The sequence below is a fragment of the Panthera pardus genome, unplaced genomic scaffold (genome assembly GCF_024362965.1).
Source record: "Panthera pardus isolate Hobbes unplaced genomic scaffold, ASM2436296v1 HiC_scaffold_12, whole genome shotgun sequence".
Classification (NCBI taxonomy): Eukaryota; Metazoa; Chordata; class Mammalia; order Carnivora; family Felidae; genus Panthera; species Panthera pardus.
In genome coordinates this window covers 70,730,949-70,749,309 of record NW_026526677.1, presented here as the reverse complement: position 1 = coordinate 70,749,309, position 18,361 = coordinate 70,730,949, and the positions used below count along the sequence as shown (strand labels likewise).

Here is an 18,361-nt window from a genome sequence, read left to right as displayed (position 1 = left end):
TCTTGAATACCTGAGAGTCAACAGTGACTCCCATCAGTGGAAAACACTTCAAAACAGACCTTTACAATTTAAAATTTACCCTCGTATCTAAAGAAACAAACAACCGTAACTTGTTTTTATTTTGTTAGTGTTGTCAGAAACCAGATACAGGAAGTTTTAAAACCTATTTAATAATCATAACTCTCTGGTTTCACACTTTGCAAGAAGGAAAGAGCTTTGATAAAAACATGTATACACATGATTATCAAAGTAGTTGCACATTTTTCTTATTATTTTCAGTGCTCCCAGTTTCTTTGACTATGTCAAAATAATTCCTCTGTGAACACCTAAATAAAAAGGGAAAGAAAAGTTCACAACATGCCTAGATGTTACTCAAATTAGGTGTGTCTTGCTTTGCATAATTGGGAAGTCTTGGATAATGAGTCACACTTCAGTGACAGAATCTTCTTAAGTAGAAATAATTATCCGTAATCCTAGTACCTGGAACATGGGTTTGATACATGTTTGTATTGTATGACTAATCAACTTCTCCAGTTTTTTTGCTTTGTAAGCATATTCTCTGTGTATTAGATTTATTTATATCCGTATCCATATCCATACCCAAGCATTTGAGATCAGGGAAACCAGTGCTTCTCAAATTTAATGTTACTGTGAATCACCTGGGAATATTGTTAAAATGTTGTTTCTGATTTTGGTGGTCTGGATTGGATACTTGGAATCTGCATGTCTAATGGGCTTTCAGGTGTGGCTGCTAATATTGGGTTCAAGAACCACATTTGAATAACAAGGATGTAAACCTAACGTCCATATGTAAAAAAAATTTTTTGCCTCCTATGTTATAATGTTTGCCATGCTATATGTACATTATATACAGTTTATGCTGTCATCTCCTTTTTTTTATTATTTTTACAAAGTTATAAAGGTGCATTGTAAAACTTGTAGCGGGTGGGGCAAGGTAGTGATTCTGTGTTGCCACTCAGAGATAACAAGTTTTGGCCTTTTATTTTTTACTTTTTAAAATTTATTTATTCTGAGAGAGAGAGTGTGAGAGAGCACGTGGGGAAGGGGCAGAGAGAGGGAAGGAGAGAATCCCAAGCAGGCTCCACTGCCAGCACAGAACCCAAAAAGTATGAGATCATGACCTGACCCTAAATTAAGAGCCAGACACTTAACTGACTGAGTCACCCAGGCACCCCTTGGCATTTTAAAAATGTATTTATACTATAAGTATATTTTCACAAAAATTGGTTGATTCTGTATAAACTTATTTGATATCCTGCCTTTTTATTTATATACCGTGCGAATACTCTTCCGTATCACTTGCTAACATTAAAAATAAAACTGACAGTTATTTTACCAGCAAAAGGTGATTTTATTTGGGAATAGCAGAGAATTGCAACTGTGACCAGCAAGCTATGGCAGAAACCGTACACAAGTGTGCAGAGCAAGGGAAGCAAGCTCTTTTATAGAGGATAGGAGGGAACTGGGAAGGTTATGATAAACAAAACAGTCATGCAGGAAACTGGGAGTTGGAAGTATAGTGGCTTCTCATTGGCTGAGGTGCGGCTCCCTCTCATTGGCTGGGCCTTCCCAGGGGAGGAGGTAAGCCTTTCTTCCTTCTGATGGGATAGTAAAGTTGTATCCACTGGCAAGATCCTTATCTTCCTGTTGGATTTGCCATTGATGAAGAGTGGTAGGGCATGAGAGCTCCCCTTGCCAAACCTCCAGACTATTTTAGTGAGATATCCTTTAATTTTCACGCAGTAAATAATCTCCTGTACATTTTTACTGAATAAACTCATAGTCAATGAAGTACCATTGTTAATCAATGCTTTATCTTAGAACATTTATTTAGGTTATTTATAATCTATCAGTATTATAAAAGTGTTTCATCAAACATCCTTACACATAGATCTTTGTTAACTTGAACTTTTATTTTATACGAGACATTCCAGTTCTAGACTCTTGGTATACATGTGCTTTCCCTCAGGCAAAAGTGAAGGGTACTTTTTGGACCTTCCTTATAGGTCGTGTCTTCGTATATGAACAAACTCAAATTTGCTTTGGTGCCAGAAATACAGCTCTATTTGAACAAAAGCTATTAACACAAACTGCTATAAACAACAGTTTGTTTAAAATATGACGGGTAAGGACTAGGATATATTTCAGAAGCCTGATGACGTTAGAGTCAAATTAAGGGGATTTTTCAGATCAAAAATTGGTTACATTTATTGTTAGAGTGTCTGATGCGGTTACTAATGGCTCCCAAAAATTCTTGAACTGGATTAATAGGCTCATACTCTGAATATGATACAAGACAATGACTTGAGTCTAGTGAAATTTCATTAAGATTGAGTATTTCAGGAATCCTAGTAGTTTGGTTTTTGTTTTCTGAAATTGGATTTTATTTTATCTGATAATTTCAGTTTATCTAAATTTTGTGTTCTCTTTGTGTGATGCTGGACTATCATTGACTATTATGGAAACTCAGTGTTATGGCTCTTTTTAAACTGTGGTGCATTTAACTTACTGATTTTTATACTAAAAATGTAAAATAAAGATTATTTTGAAGATTTGAATAAAGTGGTTCAGTTGCCTTACCAAAAAAAAAAGAAAAAAAAAATTGCCTTCCTAAAATATTATTCCACTTTCCACTTAGGCCCAGAGTATAAGGATGCCTACTTTAATGAAGTCTAATTACATCTGTAAAGAGGATAACTGAGACTGTCGTATTTTTGTTGTCAGCTATTCTAATAGGCTCTACCAATATAATCATGACTTTGTGAAAGCAATCAATGCCATTCAGAAGTCTTGGACTGCAACCACATACATGGAATATGAGACTCTCACACTGAGAGAGATGATTAGGAGAGGTGGTGGTCACAGCCGAAGAATCCCAAGGTAATAAAGCATATCTGTTTATCGCTAATAAAGATATTTTAATGCCACTCTCCCCTCCAACCTGCTCTCCCTGGTTTGCCCACCATGTTGTTGCTCATTCCAGTTTGTTACATTATCTTTTTTTCTGACCATCTCTCTCTCTCTCCTTTTCACATACATCCTAGTGCTCTGAGTCCTATTTATGGCTGTTGCTTTCACAGCATCTGCCGCCGCCATCGTTCTCTGGCCATTTTCTGCATGCCAGCTTAGGGTTTTGTCATTTCTCTGCTGCATTATGGATCAGCCTCCCACCTCCTGTCTCTCTAGTCCCATCTCTTTGGTTTCTTTTCCTCCTGGTCCCCATTCTTAGACATTCTTTAAAATACCAGCTTCATCTTCCTGTACCCAGCTATGATTGTGTTACTACCTATTATCTAATAAATAAACTTAACCTGGTTAACCCAAGCCTTTTAAATTTGTGCCTATATTCAGTATCCTGATCTGCTTTCAGAAAATAAGACACACAGTTACTGAAAACTTTGCTGTCAAGCTAACTCCATTCATGCCACTCTTTGTTTCAGATATCCCTCATCTTGCCTCAGGAACTGTCAGATTTGTCACTGTAAAAATCTCAACACTCCCTATTATCAGGTCCAGCAAAAAGAAAATTGCTCCTTATTTATCAGCGTACCTCTACTTCTCCCAGCCAGGAGTGACACTTCCATGGCATATTTTTCTTACTTTAAGAAAATGAATTTATATTAGAAATTTGGTAGATTTTAAAAAATTTCCTCAAAGCTATAGGTGGATCTATCAAGAATATATAGTCCCTAAACATTTGTTAAATGACCAAGGTTATTCCTGGGATGCCATACCTTGTTGAGGAGAAATTGATCTCACCAAAGGGCAGAGAACTGGAAACCAATAAGGAGTCAATGGGACTCAGTAAATTGTGTAGGTAATTTTTCCTTGGTACATAAAAACATTTTCCAATTTTCAGAGAATACAGTGATTATTTCCTTATTAATCTCTATAGAGTTTTGGTTCAGGTTTTGTTTGAACGGGCCACTAATTAATTAACTAAAATGCGTTTCTGATTTTTTTCATTTGCAGACTAATAATCCTAATACTCTGACATTTTTCAGTTATGACTCTGGGTAGAGATTTTTCCTATCTAACTGATAGCATTCTCTGATAATCCTGCCCCTTTCTCAAAAGACTCTCCTACAGTATTTCTCAAAGTGTATTCTAAGGAATTTCCAGCCCATGAGACTCTGGTGAGTGGAAATTAGGGAAGAGAGCATGTTGTATCCAGGTTTGAGAAAGTGAAGGAGCTATATTGTGTGCGTGTGAGACAAGAAGTGAGAACTGTTGAGTAAAAATCCAAAGGGGCACGAGAAAGAGGTTTGAGCATCTGAGCCTCAGACACAATTCCTTTGCCATGTGCCATGGGCCATGTTTCTCAGGAACTCTTTTGTGTTTGGCACTTCTGTCTCTCCACCCAATCACCTTTGTTTTAAAGAAGGGCTAGCTTTATGAAGCACTGCTTCTGTGGCTACGGCTCCATAGAAGTTTAGAGATAGGAGATGGAATTGAGTGAAATGGAAAATTCTGAAGCAGACATTGTGGTCTGGCTGCCTGGTTTTCAGTAGCATTTTTGTATATAAATTAGTTCTAAGAATCCAGTGACATAATAGAAACTCTCAGATCCTTAACTTGAGGTTCAGGGAGTCATTGAAACTGCTGAAAGTATAGAAAAAGTATTGGTTATGGTCATCTCCCTGAGGTCAGAGCTTTCACCAAAGTTAAAGAATCTAGACCCAAATGATTAAGAGCCCAAAATGTGTGCTGCACCTATAATGTTTGTAATTCTTCCCTGTCTCACAAATGGCTTTCGCTCTTCATTTTCACATCATCGAGCTTCTGTTGTCACATTCTTTTAGTTTTGTTTGTGCATTGACAGGCAAATACTCTGCCTTATAGCATGGTAGGAAGAAGGAAGTTAACACCTGAGTGCCTGCTTTGTGCCAGACAATCGCTTAAATAAAGGTATCCACATCATATTTAATCCTCTTAATGGCATGGGTGATGATGATGATGGGAGTTATCATAAGAGCTTAATCTACTAAGGATTTGCAGAGATAGGAGCTGTTCTAAGCACTTGGTAATCATTACCATATTTGAATTATTTTATAGTAATTGTTTGAGTTAGGTATGATTATACCCATCTTAATAGGAGTCAGTTGTAGTTTTGTGATGTTAAATTCTTTCACAGATGTCAGACAGATAGTAAGTGGTGAAACCATTTGTAGGAGGTCAGTATGACCTAAGATATCTGCTCAGAAATTACATTTTGCTGCCAAACTTCAATTTCCTTTTAAAAAAAATTAAGTGTATTTATTTTGAGCAAGAGAGAGAGGAGAGAGAGAATGAATGGGGGAAGGGCAAAGAGAGGGAGAGGCAGAATCCCAAGCAGGCTCCATGGGATCAGTGCAGAGCCTGATGCAGGGCTCGAACTCATGAACCATGAGATCATGACCTGAGCCAAGATCAAGAGTCAGATGCCTATCGGTGCTGACGGCTCAGAGCCTGGAGCCTGCTTCAGATTCTGTGTCTCCCCCTCTCTCTACCCCTCCCCTGCTCGCACTCTGTGTCTCTCTGTCTCTCAATAATAAATAAACCTTAAAAAAAAAAGAAAAAAAGACGCCTGACAGAGCCACCCAGGTGCCCCCAATTCCTTTTTTAATCTTTCAAATTACTTAGTGTATTCTTAAGTATATACAGGACAATTAATATGTATTGATTGATTGAATCTTTTATCCTTGCAGTGCAAAATCATGGAAACTTTATTTCCTTCCAAAAATTGTTCGCACCTAATTTTTACTTATAAATCTTGAAAGAAATATCCAGGATTTGTTTCTTGATTTGTTTTTTTCTCCTGCCCTAAAATTTTCGCGGTGCATAGCTTTTTTATGTACCTTGGTCATTCCATTGACATTATCTAAGTTGTATGTTTTATAACTTACAACTTCTTTGTGTTATTGTAATTGCTCTGTGTTTCATATCTTTTTTTTATGTTTATTTATTTATTTTGAGAGAGAGTGTGAGTGGAGGAGGGACAGAGAGAGAGAGAGACAGAGAATCTGAAGCAGGCTCTAGAGTATGAACTGTCAACACAGAGCCTGACGTGAGGCTCGAACTCAAAAGCCATGAGATCATGACCTGAGCCGAAGTCAAATGCTCAACCAGCTGAGCCACCCAGGTGCCCGATATGTTTCATGTCTCTTAATGCAGTCTTTCATATGGTCACATATCACATCAAGTTCATCTCCTTGTCACGTAGTTTCCAGCAATGTCCTGGCTTAGTTAATATTTTAGTGAAAAATTGATACTTCTTTATGGAATATGCTATCTATCTTTACAGTTTCAGAAGGTTATGATTGCTGTTAACGAGTGGTTTTTTTTTTTTTCCTCTTCCTCTGTTTCATTTCCATTGTGTCCTAGCATTGACTCACATCATCTGTAAAAGAAGTGAGAGAGGGAATTGATTGGGAATAGTTGCAGAAGACATGAAGAAACCCAGAAATAATCTTTGCCAGTAACTAAATTGGAACCTGGTAAACCGGATAAGCACTGAAAAGTTAGAACAGTGTGATATGGCAATGCCAAGTTGAATGAGAAATTCACATAGTGTATAATCAGAAAGATACATGTTATCATGGTGTAATAGTAGTGCCCTAACTAAAGAGTTGATAGAGCATAGAAGTGAGTTTTTGTTGGCGGCTGGTGGGTAGACGCTGCTGTGTGAGTGGTCTTTAAAGTAGAAGTTAGGGAAGAACTTCTAAAGGGATTTCTTCTAAGCAGCAGGCAGCAGGCATTTGGGGTAAAAGGAGCAGCAGGAAGACCTGGAACACTGAAGTCATTTCACAGACTGGAAAATTCCTAAGAAATCTAGTGTGTCTAGAGCTGGAATGCTATTTGTTTTAAATTGCTAACCTGAAGAAGCTTATAGAACAGTTTTCTCATTTCCGGACAATGTGTCTGTCCCTCATTCATCATCCCAGGCAAGTCCTCTCTTTGTGTCTTGCTTTCCAACCATATCCTATAAGGTACAGTTCTGTAATGATGAAGCATTTTCATCTGTTGTTTATGGAGCCAGTCGTCTACTTGACTTGATCTCTAATCTCTGTGCTACTTGACTTCTTTTATAACCACCTCACCATCACCACTAACCATCTCCTGAGTCAAACCTCTGTAGTTCCTGTATTTTCTCTGTATCCTTTGTAGGCCATCTTCAACTTCCCATGTGTCTACTTTCTTAGTCACAATCTGTTTAAGAAAATGCAGCTATTGAAATATACTAAAAATAGCATCTCAGTGATGTACATAACCAGGGTCCTTTCATAGAAGAAAGTTGCTAACCCTGAAAAAGAAACCAATTGTGAAAGCCATTTGTAAAGCCATTTATAGAACTTAGTTGTGTAGTTCAAACAGGGCCTAGTGGACACATTGTTGTATAATTGAAACATTGATAGGACAAGTGCTCCTTGGGCCTGAATGTAGATTCTAGGCAGCCATGTAGTTGAAATCATGGAATTAAGGGTTAGGAAATCATCCTCAAAGGAATGACTATATGTTGATGTCAAATGTATTATTTCTGTCCTAGACCCAAACCTGCACCACTGACTGCTGAAATACATGAAAAGCTTTTACATTTGCCAGCATCTTGGGACTGGAGAAATGTTCATGGTACCAATTTTGTTACTCCTGTTAGAAACCAAGGTAAAAAAAAAAAAAGTCTGATTTTTCATTTATTCATTCTGAAATACTGAACACTTACTATATACCAGACTCTCGGGTTGATTCTGGGGATACAGGGATGAAACAGGCACGATCCACTTTAGTAAAGAAATGGAAAGTATATAGCCAATGGCCACTCCTTCCTTTTTTATCCACGACAGATCAGAGATAATAGATAATCTCCAGCTGAGCCCAGCATTTCTATAGTAGCCTTCTCCAAGTACTTCTAGGCAGCTAATGAGATTAATCAGTAACCGGTAAGACAAGCTCATCTGCTCTCCCCAGTAGGAGAGACTCATGCAGAAACAAAGAACTGCACAGAATTGAAATTGGTCTTCCTTCTGTAAGTGCTTTGGTGGAATCTGTCTTGGCCATTTGCCCCTACACATTCCACCCTCTGCTCCCCACCATTTAGTTTTTAGTTACTGTATGAGCCCAGAAAAACAGATCCTTAATTTTTTTTTTTCTGTTCCAGTAGATTTTTTGAGCTGTGTAAGGACCTTTTTAATTCATTTTATGTCAACAGGACATATGATGGTAAGTATTAACCAAGCTTCCTGAGTGGTGACCTTGTGGAGCCCAGCTTTACCAAAAGTATCATCATAATTGCATTTTGTCCATTATTTTCAGAAATTTGATACAATATGAGTAGATTGAATAACTCTTCCTCTAATAGTGCTTGATAGCAAATTATCTTGTTATCCTAAATTTTAGCCAACAGTGACTTGGAGAATCATTTATACCATACTCAGGTTTATTGCTTCTAAGCTCATTTTGAAGATAATTATAGTACACACGACTGATTTGTTACTGTAAAATAGGTGTAGTATTTGCTGTGTGGAAACATTCTGATTAGTGTCTTCTGAGAGGATTATAAGTTAATAACACCCCAAAATAAATTGTTCTTCCCCTTTCCTGGAAATTCCATGATAATCAGCCTGACTTCTCAGCATTCACCACCAGCCCTTTAATTCCATCCTCACTGAACCCTGGCAAAGTCTTCTGAGTGTACAGAGCTTTGAGCAGCTCTTAGAGCAGCCAGCCAGCAAGGTTCCTGTACTCCAAATGACATCAGAGGTCTCATCTCTTTGTCTTTCCTTTCACAAGTTGTTCTGGGACTCTTCAGCTCTAGAGAAAGAGATCCTGAAAATTCTCCCCTACTTTTTCCTTCCTGGGGAGGGCTTCTTTGGAAAGGAGGGATGGGGGATGAGAGAACTTTGCAGGTAATCGAGAAATGAATGGAGAGTGAAATTAAAGGGCTGATGTCCAGAGAGGCTTAAAATTTACTCTGTCATCAAAGAGATGCTCTATACTTATCTGAGAGGATTACGTAAATACTGTACGTCAAGTGTTGATTATCGTGGGCCTGGCACATGGTTGTTCTTGCCGTATTATAGGGTGTTTATAGAACATCAAATGTGTTATGATTTTTTTTTAACAGCTGAGGATATAAAGACTAATTGATATAGCTCTTGTCCTAGGGATTTGCAGTTTAGCAAGATCTGCAAGCCAAAAACATTAAAATATAATATGGTAACTGCTTTTGTAGTGTTTTTAAAATTTGCTGGGGCATAGGAGAAGGTCAAAAGAAAAGTTTAGGGCTCCTGGGTGGCCCAGTTGGTTAAGCATCCAACTTTGGCTTAGCTCATGATCTCATGGTTCATGAGTTCGAGTCCCATGTCTGGCTCAGTGCTGACAGTTCAGAGCCCGGAGCCTGTCTTCGCCTGTCTTCGGATTCTGTGTCTCCCTCTCTCTCTCTCTGCCCTTCCCCTGCTAGTGCTGTCTGTCTGTCTGTCTGTCTGTCTCTCTCTCTCTCTCTCTCACTCAAAAATAAGCCATAAAAATTTTTAAAATTAAAAAAAGGAAAAAAAAAAAGAAAAGTGCCACTCACTTCCAGAAAGACACAATTGACTGGTGATGAGACAGTAATGCAAGGGAAGGAAATTCGAGTTTTTAAAGCCGAATTCTTTGATACTGGTTTTCTCATAGCTTGGTAAAAACCATTGTCTCCCATGTTCTATATTCTGTGAGTGCTATAAATATGATTTGTACAGACACGGGCAATTTTTAAAGGTTCCTCTTTTGACTTCCTTTTTGGTTGTCTTTACTTTGGGTTGGGGAAAAAATTAATTATTTTTTCTTCTGGGAAACTGGGCTACTTGGAAAATTCCACTAACATTAGGAACACCAGTGTTCTAGGTGACCCAGAATTCAAAATTACCCAAGTTAAGGTAATTCACAACTTTGCTGTATTCAGAAAGCAAATCAAGGTGAGTGACAAAAGGAATATTGCGAGGAAAATGAGGTTTTATCTTGACACTTGAAGGCTGCTTTAAGCACCAGCTGTGTGGCTAGATTTATGTCCAAGTGTGAGAGGGAAGAGAAACTAGGAAATTGGAAGACTTGGACTTTCTTTGTTCTTCCCTCTTATGTACTGTCTTTATTATTGCACCTTCAAAAGGGAAAGGGGGTGTCTCTCAGGTCACATTAGTTAGGGAATGCAGTGTTTTTCTAATGTCTAAAACCTAGTTCATTTAAGTCTTGTTCTAAATACCATCTGTACGCAGGGCCTGAAATTGTTCCACGCTATTCATTTTACATACAAGATAAAAAGGAAGTGCCAGAAAGGTCCAGTGACTTGCCCAGAGTCACACAGCTGAGTCATGGAGTAGGGATGGGGAAGACTCCTGATTCCTTACTAGTTCAGTGTGTCCTCCACTGTGGGAAGGGGCAGCCGAACATAGTTAAACCATATGGAAATCACATTAGCTCTTTGAGTTGGTGGAAATTTGATTACTGCAAAGCTCTGTCTGGGTCAGATCCCCTTAATTCTTTGTTGCCTTGTAGTCTTAAGGAATAATGGTTCTTTTAAAATCTACATTCTAGTCTTAACTTTTTGAAAGGAGGTATTAATTTCCTTGACAGCTGACACATTATTCTGGGAGTGTCAATGGCTTGAAGAAGGTTGTGTCCTTACCTCATTGCTGCAGTTTCTCTCTCTTAACAGCACATTCTGAGCCTTTGAATGTACATGTGGCCTATCGCTCCCACAGTGCTAGATGGTCAGATGAAGAGGGTTCAATGGTTAGTACCAAGAGTGATTATTTCTGTGGATACCCATGGCCCAAGAATGCTGGATGATCAAAATGGGGCCATTTCCCTATTCTTGGGATGTTATTTATTACAAGTGTACCTTGAAAAGAACACTGGCTTTATTTATTTACTGTTGCTGATCTAGTTCTCTGACACTCTATCATTTGAAAGAGGGGTCCCAAGGATAGCATTATTTAGATGGTTTCAAAAACAAAATGTTCAAGTTAATTTTGGCCTATTTAGTAACTTGATGACAGGAAAGAAAATTTGAAAATTCTTTCAAGTAGATGCAGACATATGAACTGAAAAGAACACAACCTGCCTTAGGAGACACTTAGATACTAGCACCTGCCATCTATTCATTTTGTGACTTTGAACAGATCATTGCTTCTCTCTGAGTTTCAACATACACATATTATCAAGTGGGTACTACACCAGGTGAATTCAAGATCCTCTTCCAAGTGTTTGTCCTAATCTTCATCATTTAGGAGATCTCTTAGCAGTAAAAGCAGTATATGGTATGGATAAATCTGAGATGTTTATAGGGAGAAGTTTGGGAAACATCTGAAATGGTAGCAGTTAAAGGGTAGTAGAGTTCTAATGGACTCTAGTCAAGGACATGTGGTATTGTTTAACTACTGGAGAGGACTCACAGTAGAGTCTAGGTTTCTGCCTCCCTTATAGCTTAGAAACAAGTAAAGGTTGACTACTATCAATGAAGTCACTTTTTTCCCCCTGGATGTAAATCTATATCCACTTGTTAGTAACTGGAATGTTCTTTCTACAAATACGCATTGAGTTTCTTGATTGCATCAGGCAGCTAGATGAAGAAGGCACATTTCTTATGTACACTCATGGAAATTCACAGTTCAGTTTGAGGAAAACAGTATAAGTAATTCAGCTGGAGTGTAGGATGTTAGGGGCTGAGCATAGAGTATCCTGGCTTTCATTTGTACTCAGGGACAAATGTGAATCAGCATCACCAGGTGAAAGGGAAGAACAGTGTCCCGATAGATAGTTATCTAATACATAATGTTGTTTTGGATACTTTTCTCTCTAAGGAAGGCAGTTACTAAATTTTACTAATTTCAGGTTTATTAAAGAGAAGGCAACATACTCTTTATGTGAAATGGATTTTTTTAATGTAATATTGTCTATTCATTAATCTTATTTTAGTGCATAAGGGAGTGCTCACCATTCAAATAATTTGGTAAATAATATATTAGTACGTTGAATAATATCAATTGCGTGTAACTACATTTATACCAATATTTTTGATTTGTTGCAAGCCTAACTCTATGTAGAATTTGTGTCAGTGGCAGAGGTGAAAGAGGCTGTATAATAGAGATATTAAAACTATGTCCATTTTTTTCTAGAATGTAACAAGTTGAAATCCCATTTTTGTCACATGTGCCATATTTTCTTAAATGTATTTATGTGTTTACTCACATCTGTTAAAGAAATGTACAAAAATGATATTGTTCATATAAATTACCTCATAATAAAACATTTTCCTTCTCTTGAAAGAGCAACTATATCCCTAGCATTTGCTTCTTAATAAATTAATTTTGTCTTCACCAGGACATCCGGGTATTAAATAAAGCAGTTCTCTTTTCCCTTCTCCCTTACCTCTATCCAGCTACTTTTCGTGTTCCTCTTTCCTCTGGGTGACACTTCTCAGGGGACCATGACTGTATTGCTCTTACCCTTTTCCCCTTAGAACCAGTCTGTTTTCAATTTCATTACCTCCATATTCCTTATACCTTTACTTCCTCATTGGCCACCTTAAATACCATATCTGTCATTAAAATTACTCTCTTACCTTTCTTGGACTTTGTTGTATTTTGCCTCCTCGACCCTGGTTAAGTTGAACTTTCTATAATACACCCATACCTGAGCCATTCTTAGTGTTAATTCCACCCAACAAGTAGCTTTAGAAAATGCTGCTCTGGAGATATTTAAAAGCTCAGCTCACATGTGTCCCTTCATAGTTTTTCTCAACTGAATGGCTCAGAATGCTACAGACATACATTATTTCTTGATTACCAGGAATAGTACCAAATTCTTTTCAGAGATTAGAGGAGTTTTTTGGTTTCGTTTTGCTTTGTTTTGCCTCCTAAAATATTCTCACGGAAAGCCCCATAGAGTAACCTTGGCCTTTTGAAAGCTGACATCTTAACATTTGTCTATAAGGTTAATAGTGTTTGTCTATTGAATCTTCTCTATTGGGCTGATTCTTACAACAACAGCAACACACAATATAAATATGTTAATTGTATCTCTCCACTCACATATTTCTGTGTTTCTTTGTAAGTGCTTCAAAGTTCTCTTGGGTTATATATCTTGCTTTTCCATCACCAGCATCTTGTGGCAGCTGCTACTCATTTGCTTCCATGGGTATGCTAGAAGCAAGAATTCGTATATTAACCAACAATACTCAGACCCCAATCTTGAGCCCTCAGGAGGTTGTCTCTTGCAGCCAGTATGCTCAAGGTAAGTGTTGTATTTCAAGCCCTTTTTACCTGGGTGTGGTAGGCCATTGTTGGCAAAGGTAAAAGGATAGTGTAGTAGAGAGCACACTGTCTGTAGTTAGCACCTAGGTGCAAGTTCTGGCCCTGTCACTTATTCATGAGTGATTCTCATGGAATTCACTGCACCATTCAGCAAAATGTCACTAGTTACTATGTACTGAATGAGCACTAGCTCTTAGGAGCCTTTTATGGACATTATCTAACAATGCTCAAAACCTTGAGAAGTAGATATCCCTGTTTATAAACAGGACAGACACAAAGTTGTTCTGTAATATTTTGAAGGCCACACAGCTTCTAAACAGTAAAGTTTCAGTTTCAACTAAAGTCTCACCCCAAAATGTAATTTGTATTAAAACCATGCTAACACTGGTTTCTCTCTAGGAGGAAACTAAAATTCTGAAAGTGGGCTTTCAGAACAGGGCATGGGTAATCTATGTAGAAAGCCCAGCTGCAACTGATTTACAGTGAAACATTCTCAGGTTAAAGTTTTCTGTCAACACCAGATTGGGCCAGTAGAGATTGAAACTGCCAGGAATGATTATTTGTCATTTAGCCTCTTGTTCTTTTTGAAATACTTATTAAACCCCAACATTGTAACTTCTAAGCCCTGGGAACTGTAAGTATCAAGACAGTCCTTTATCCTCATGAACCTTGTACTTAAGTGAGGAAGGTAGAAATTAAGTAATGAAAAGAACGGTGAAGAAAAAATACACGTTAATGGATGTTTATAATAAGGTAAGGACTGGAGGCAGGTGATGGGGACCTGACTTAGACTTTTTTTGCAGTAGGTAGTCAGAGAAGACTTCCTTCAGGAAGAGCCACATTGTGGTGTCTGGCTATTTAACAATGATGGTAATAATAGCCAACTTTTATTGCTTTTACATGTAGTAACCAGTCCTACGAGGAAGGTACTATTCCTACCTATATTTTACAGATAAGTAAACAGATATGGAGAAGTTAAATTCTTCACAGTTTTGGATCTGAACTTCACTACATAGTCAGGCTTCAGAGCCTCCCCACTCAACCACTGTGCTATTATAGCTACGTTCCATGTCAGGTGCCAAATAAATGTCTGTTAATTATATGGGGATGAGAGGGTAGTTAGCTTATGTGGCTAATGGATGAATGAAGTAGCATTTAAACTAAGAACAACTCTTGGGGGTAACAAAAAATTAATGGAGTAGAAAAGGAAAAATAGGAAATGGGACACTTTCTCCTCTGCCTCTTTCTAATGTGTGTTATTCATCCTCAGGCTGTGAGGGTGGCTTCCCCTACCTCATTGCAGGAAAATACGCCCAAGATTTTGGGCTGGTGGAAGAGGCATGCTTCCCCTACACAGGCACAGATTCTCCATGCAAACCGAAGGAGGACTGCGTCCGTTACTACTCCTCCGAGTACCACTATGTGGGAGGTTTCTATGGAGGCTGCAACGAAGCCCTGATGAAGCTTGAACTGGTCCACCACGGGCCCATGGCAGTTGCTTTTGAAGTCTACAATGACTTCCTCCACTACCGCAAGGGGATCTACTACCACACTGGTCTGAGAGACCCTTTCAACCCCTTTGAGCTGACTAATCATGCCGTCTTGCTGGTGGGCTATGGCACTGACCCAGTGTCTGGGATGGATTACTGGATTGTTAAAAACAGCTGGGGCATTGGCTGGGGCGAAGATGGCTACTTCCGGATCCGCAGAGGAACCGATGAGTGTGCAATTGAAAGCATAGCAGTGGCAGCCACACCAATTCCTAAATTGTAGGGTATGCCTCCCAGCATTTCCTACTGACTTCCATCGGTCATGAGAGGGAATTGGTGTATCACAGATGGAGACGTTTATAGCAGTAATTGCAGAAGATTACAAATCAATTCCTATGAAGATTTTTGCCTTTAGAATGAAAACTGCCTTTGATTTGAGTATACCTTCCCATTGACTTCTGGCCTACTTTACTACGCAGGAACAAAATGCAGGATTTTGTTAATCATTTGTAATTCAAACATGCTATATTTTTAAAACTCTTTGTGAGAACACAGATTTATTTTTCAATTGTAAAAATCAAGAAAATATGGAAATTATTAAAATTTTTTTAAGTTTTTAATCAGTGTTTAGGTGACATATATGTGTGCTTAGCAGTTTTCATCATTGGCCCCTTCAGTTAGACTCATGTTATTACATTATGTAAGTACTTAAAAAATAAGAATTTGAGTGTATTTCAACTAAAAAAAACTATGAACCCTTATGATAAGGGCAAATAATGACTAGTTAACCCTAAAATTATTCCCTGGATATTTGATGAACCAGAGGCCATAGAGAAAAGAAATAAGGTGTTTTGTTTTGTTTTTTTTAATGTTTATTTTTGATAGGGAAAGAGAAGTGGGGGGACAGAGGATCCAAAGCAGGCTCCACACTGTCAGCACAGACCCCGATGCAGGGCTCAAACTCACAAACTGAGATTGTGACCTGAGCTGAAGTCAGACACTTAACCGACTGAGCCACCCAGGTGCCTGTTTCTATGACAGGGATCACTACCTCATCCACAGTGGCAGAATTTATTAAAAATGGTGACTACATGGAATACCATGATTCTTTAAGCGATGTAATTAAACTCTTAAGCTGTACAAAAAACAAGTTTCATAATCTAAAACTTGTTTACATTCGTGCTAATAGAACATACAATCAAAGTCTGGTGACAAATTGAGGTCGCAGAGGATGGGAACTCTGGCTAACCTCCCCAAAGACATTTCCAGGAGAACAACATGTGTTGTATGTGTGGAGGCACCGCCATCCACAAAGGAAAATAAAGTTTAGCTGCGCAGCCAAGCACAAGCGAGACATTGACTTTGGTGCTTAGTGCCTGGATAAGCTTTCTGGCTGTGCTTCATAGGAGCAACAAAGCCTTAGGCAGTTTTCTTAAACCCACCTGTGTTTCAGTTTGCTGGTCTGTGAGATGGAGATAATGGGATAGATAACCCTTACTGTGTAAGCTCTCCATGTCTAAACCCTTGCACTTTTCTATGGCATGGTTTACTTTATTTAAGCTTTATTTAAGCCTCAGCCTTTCACCATCCCAAGTGGGGAAACAAAAGTAGATTCAGATGATGCAATTTCACAGCATCCAGACTTGCTCGCTGACCTTTATTTGACCTCTAACCACTGAATCCAGGAACTGAATAGATTTGAATAGTAAAGGATACATGTACCTACTTCTTAGACCTCTCCGAGGGTTAAATGCCTTCATAATAGGTAGAACATGTAAACAGTATTTGGAATATAGAAAAGAGTATATAAATATTAGATATTACTCAAGTCCTCTTTTTCTGAACACAAATCGTAAAATGTTTGCTGTGAGGAAACAGCTAACACATGTTCTATTAATAAATATGCCGTACCTTGCTATGAGAGTGGAGGAGGGGCTTATGAGATTTTTTTCTTTTTTTAATGTTTATTTTTGAGACCGCACAAGCAGGGGAGGGGCAGAGAGAGGGGGACAGGGTCAGAAGCAGGCTCTGCATGGACAGCACAGAGCTCAACATGAGGCTCAAACTCCGGAACCATGAGATCATGACCTGAGCCGAAGTTGGACACTTAACCAACTGAGCCACCTAGATGCCCCAAGATTTTTTTTTTAATTTTAAGGTAGAACAGAATCTACAGAGGCACACTGGCACAAAGAAACAAAAACCTTCAAAAACTTGAGATAATTTTGATTTTTTTGGTGTAGAGGTTTTTACATCCTTGACTGCACTGTTGCCACTGCTACTCCCTCTGTGGAGAGAAGAACAGGGTGAGAGGCCATCATTTGGAAGCTACGGCTGAGAGAAAAGTCACTGCAATTCTGAAGTAAAAATGACTAAGGTTAATCTATGGGTGTAATACGTTGATTTTCTTATTTGGGGTTTTCCTGTAAGGATAAGGTAAGCATAATAGTCACAAAACGTTAGTGCTGGAAGGTCACCTGGTCCACCTCTCATTAAAGTAAAAACAGGCCGGCAGAGGTGAAATAGCATACCTGGGGTTCTAGTTAATAAAGATAAATCTGGATTCCACTATGTTCAGAGCTTTCTACTGTTCCTGCTGCTTCTCAATTAAAAAAGGAGAAAGGAATCTGTGTGTTGTGAGACCAATAAACTCACCGTGTTCTGTAAAATCATTTCTAAGTTACTTTCCAGCTTTCAGAAATCTTATCTCTCTGGGGCAAGTACTCTAAGCTTCAATCCGCATGTGGTAGTTTAGAAGCCTTAATTTAACAGTTGTCCTCTAAATATAGTGATATTTATATTTCTTAACTGTAGTAAAGATTTATTTTTGGTCTAAAGTTAAGTGGAAACTTCCTGTCCACAATTGGAAAGCTTTAGACATATGAGAGTCTTCTGCTTAGATGGAAATTGCATGGACTTGAAAATGAATATTGGTAGTATCAGTTAGACACCGGACCTTAGTTTCATTAGCTATAAAACATTGACCTCGTTGAACTGCAGTTGTGATTGAAAGTGTGAAATTGCCTGGACTGTCAAACAGTTGAAACCTCAGCAGACATTCTGGTTGTGCTACACAATGTTCTCATCATGACAGCCAACCAAAATCAGAGGAGAGAAACTGGCCTTTGGACAGAAAATGCAACACATGTCTTTGTTGATGTCCTCCTTTTTCCTTTCAGAAGTCCATTTATCGAGATTGCCTTTCTTCAAATGCTTTTTAAATGTTTATTTTTGAGAGAGAGAGAGAGCAGGGGAGGGGCAGATGGGGAGACACAAAATCCAAAGAAGTCTTCAGGCTCCAAGCTGTCAGCACAGAGCCCGATGTGGGACTCAAACCCACGAACCACAAGATAATGACCTGAGCTAAAGTCAGACGTTTAACCGACGGAGCCACCCAGGTGCCCCTTCGAATGCTTTTTAAATTTTTTTAATGTTTATTTTTGACAGAGCATGAGCGGGGGAGGGGCAGAGAGAGAGGGAGACAGAATCCGAAGCAGGCTCCAGGCTCCGAGCTCCCAGTTCTGCAAGCTAAAATACAGCTGAACAGTAACAAGAATTAGTCTATGGAGACAAAATAGCTTTGTG

At 38.6% G+C, this 18,361-nt stretch overlaps 1 protein-coding gene across 1 annotated transcript in view; it reads left to right on the top strand.

The window, feature by feature from the left end:
* CTSC (cathepsin C) overlaps positions 1-15,396 on the top strand; it is a 37,537-nt gene extending 22,141 nt beyond the window's left edge. The window contains exons 4-7 of the mRNA XM_019450045.2: positions 2,746-2,901; positions 7,547-7,662; positions 13,135-13,266; positions 14,557-15,396. Of these exons, the coding sequence (XP_019305590.1) occupies positions 2,746-2,901; positions 7,547-7,662; positions 13,135-13,266; positions 14,557-15,059 (907 nt within the window). The 3' untranslated portion in view covers positions 15,060-15,396. The remainder of the gene's footprint in view (positions 1-2,745; positions 2,902-7,546; positions 7,663-13,134; positions 13,267-14,556) is intronic.
* The last annotated feature ends 2,965 nt before the right edge of the window (positions 15,397-18,361 follow it).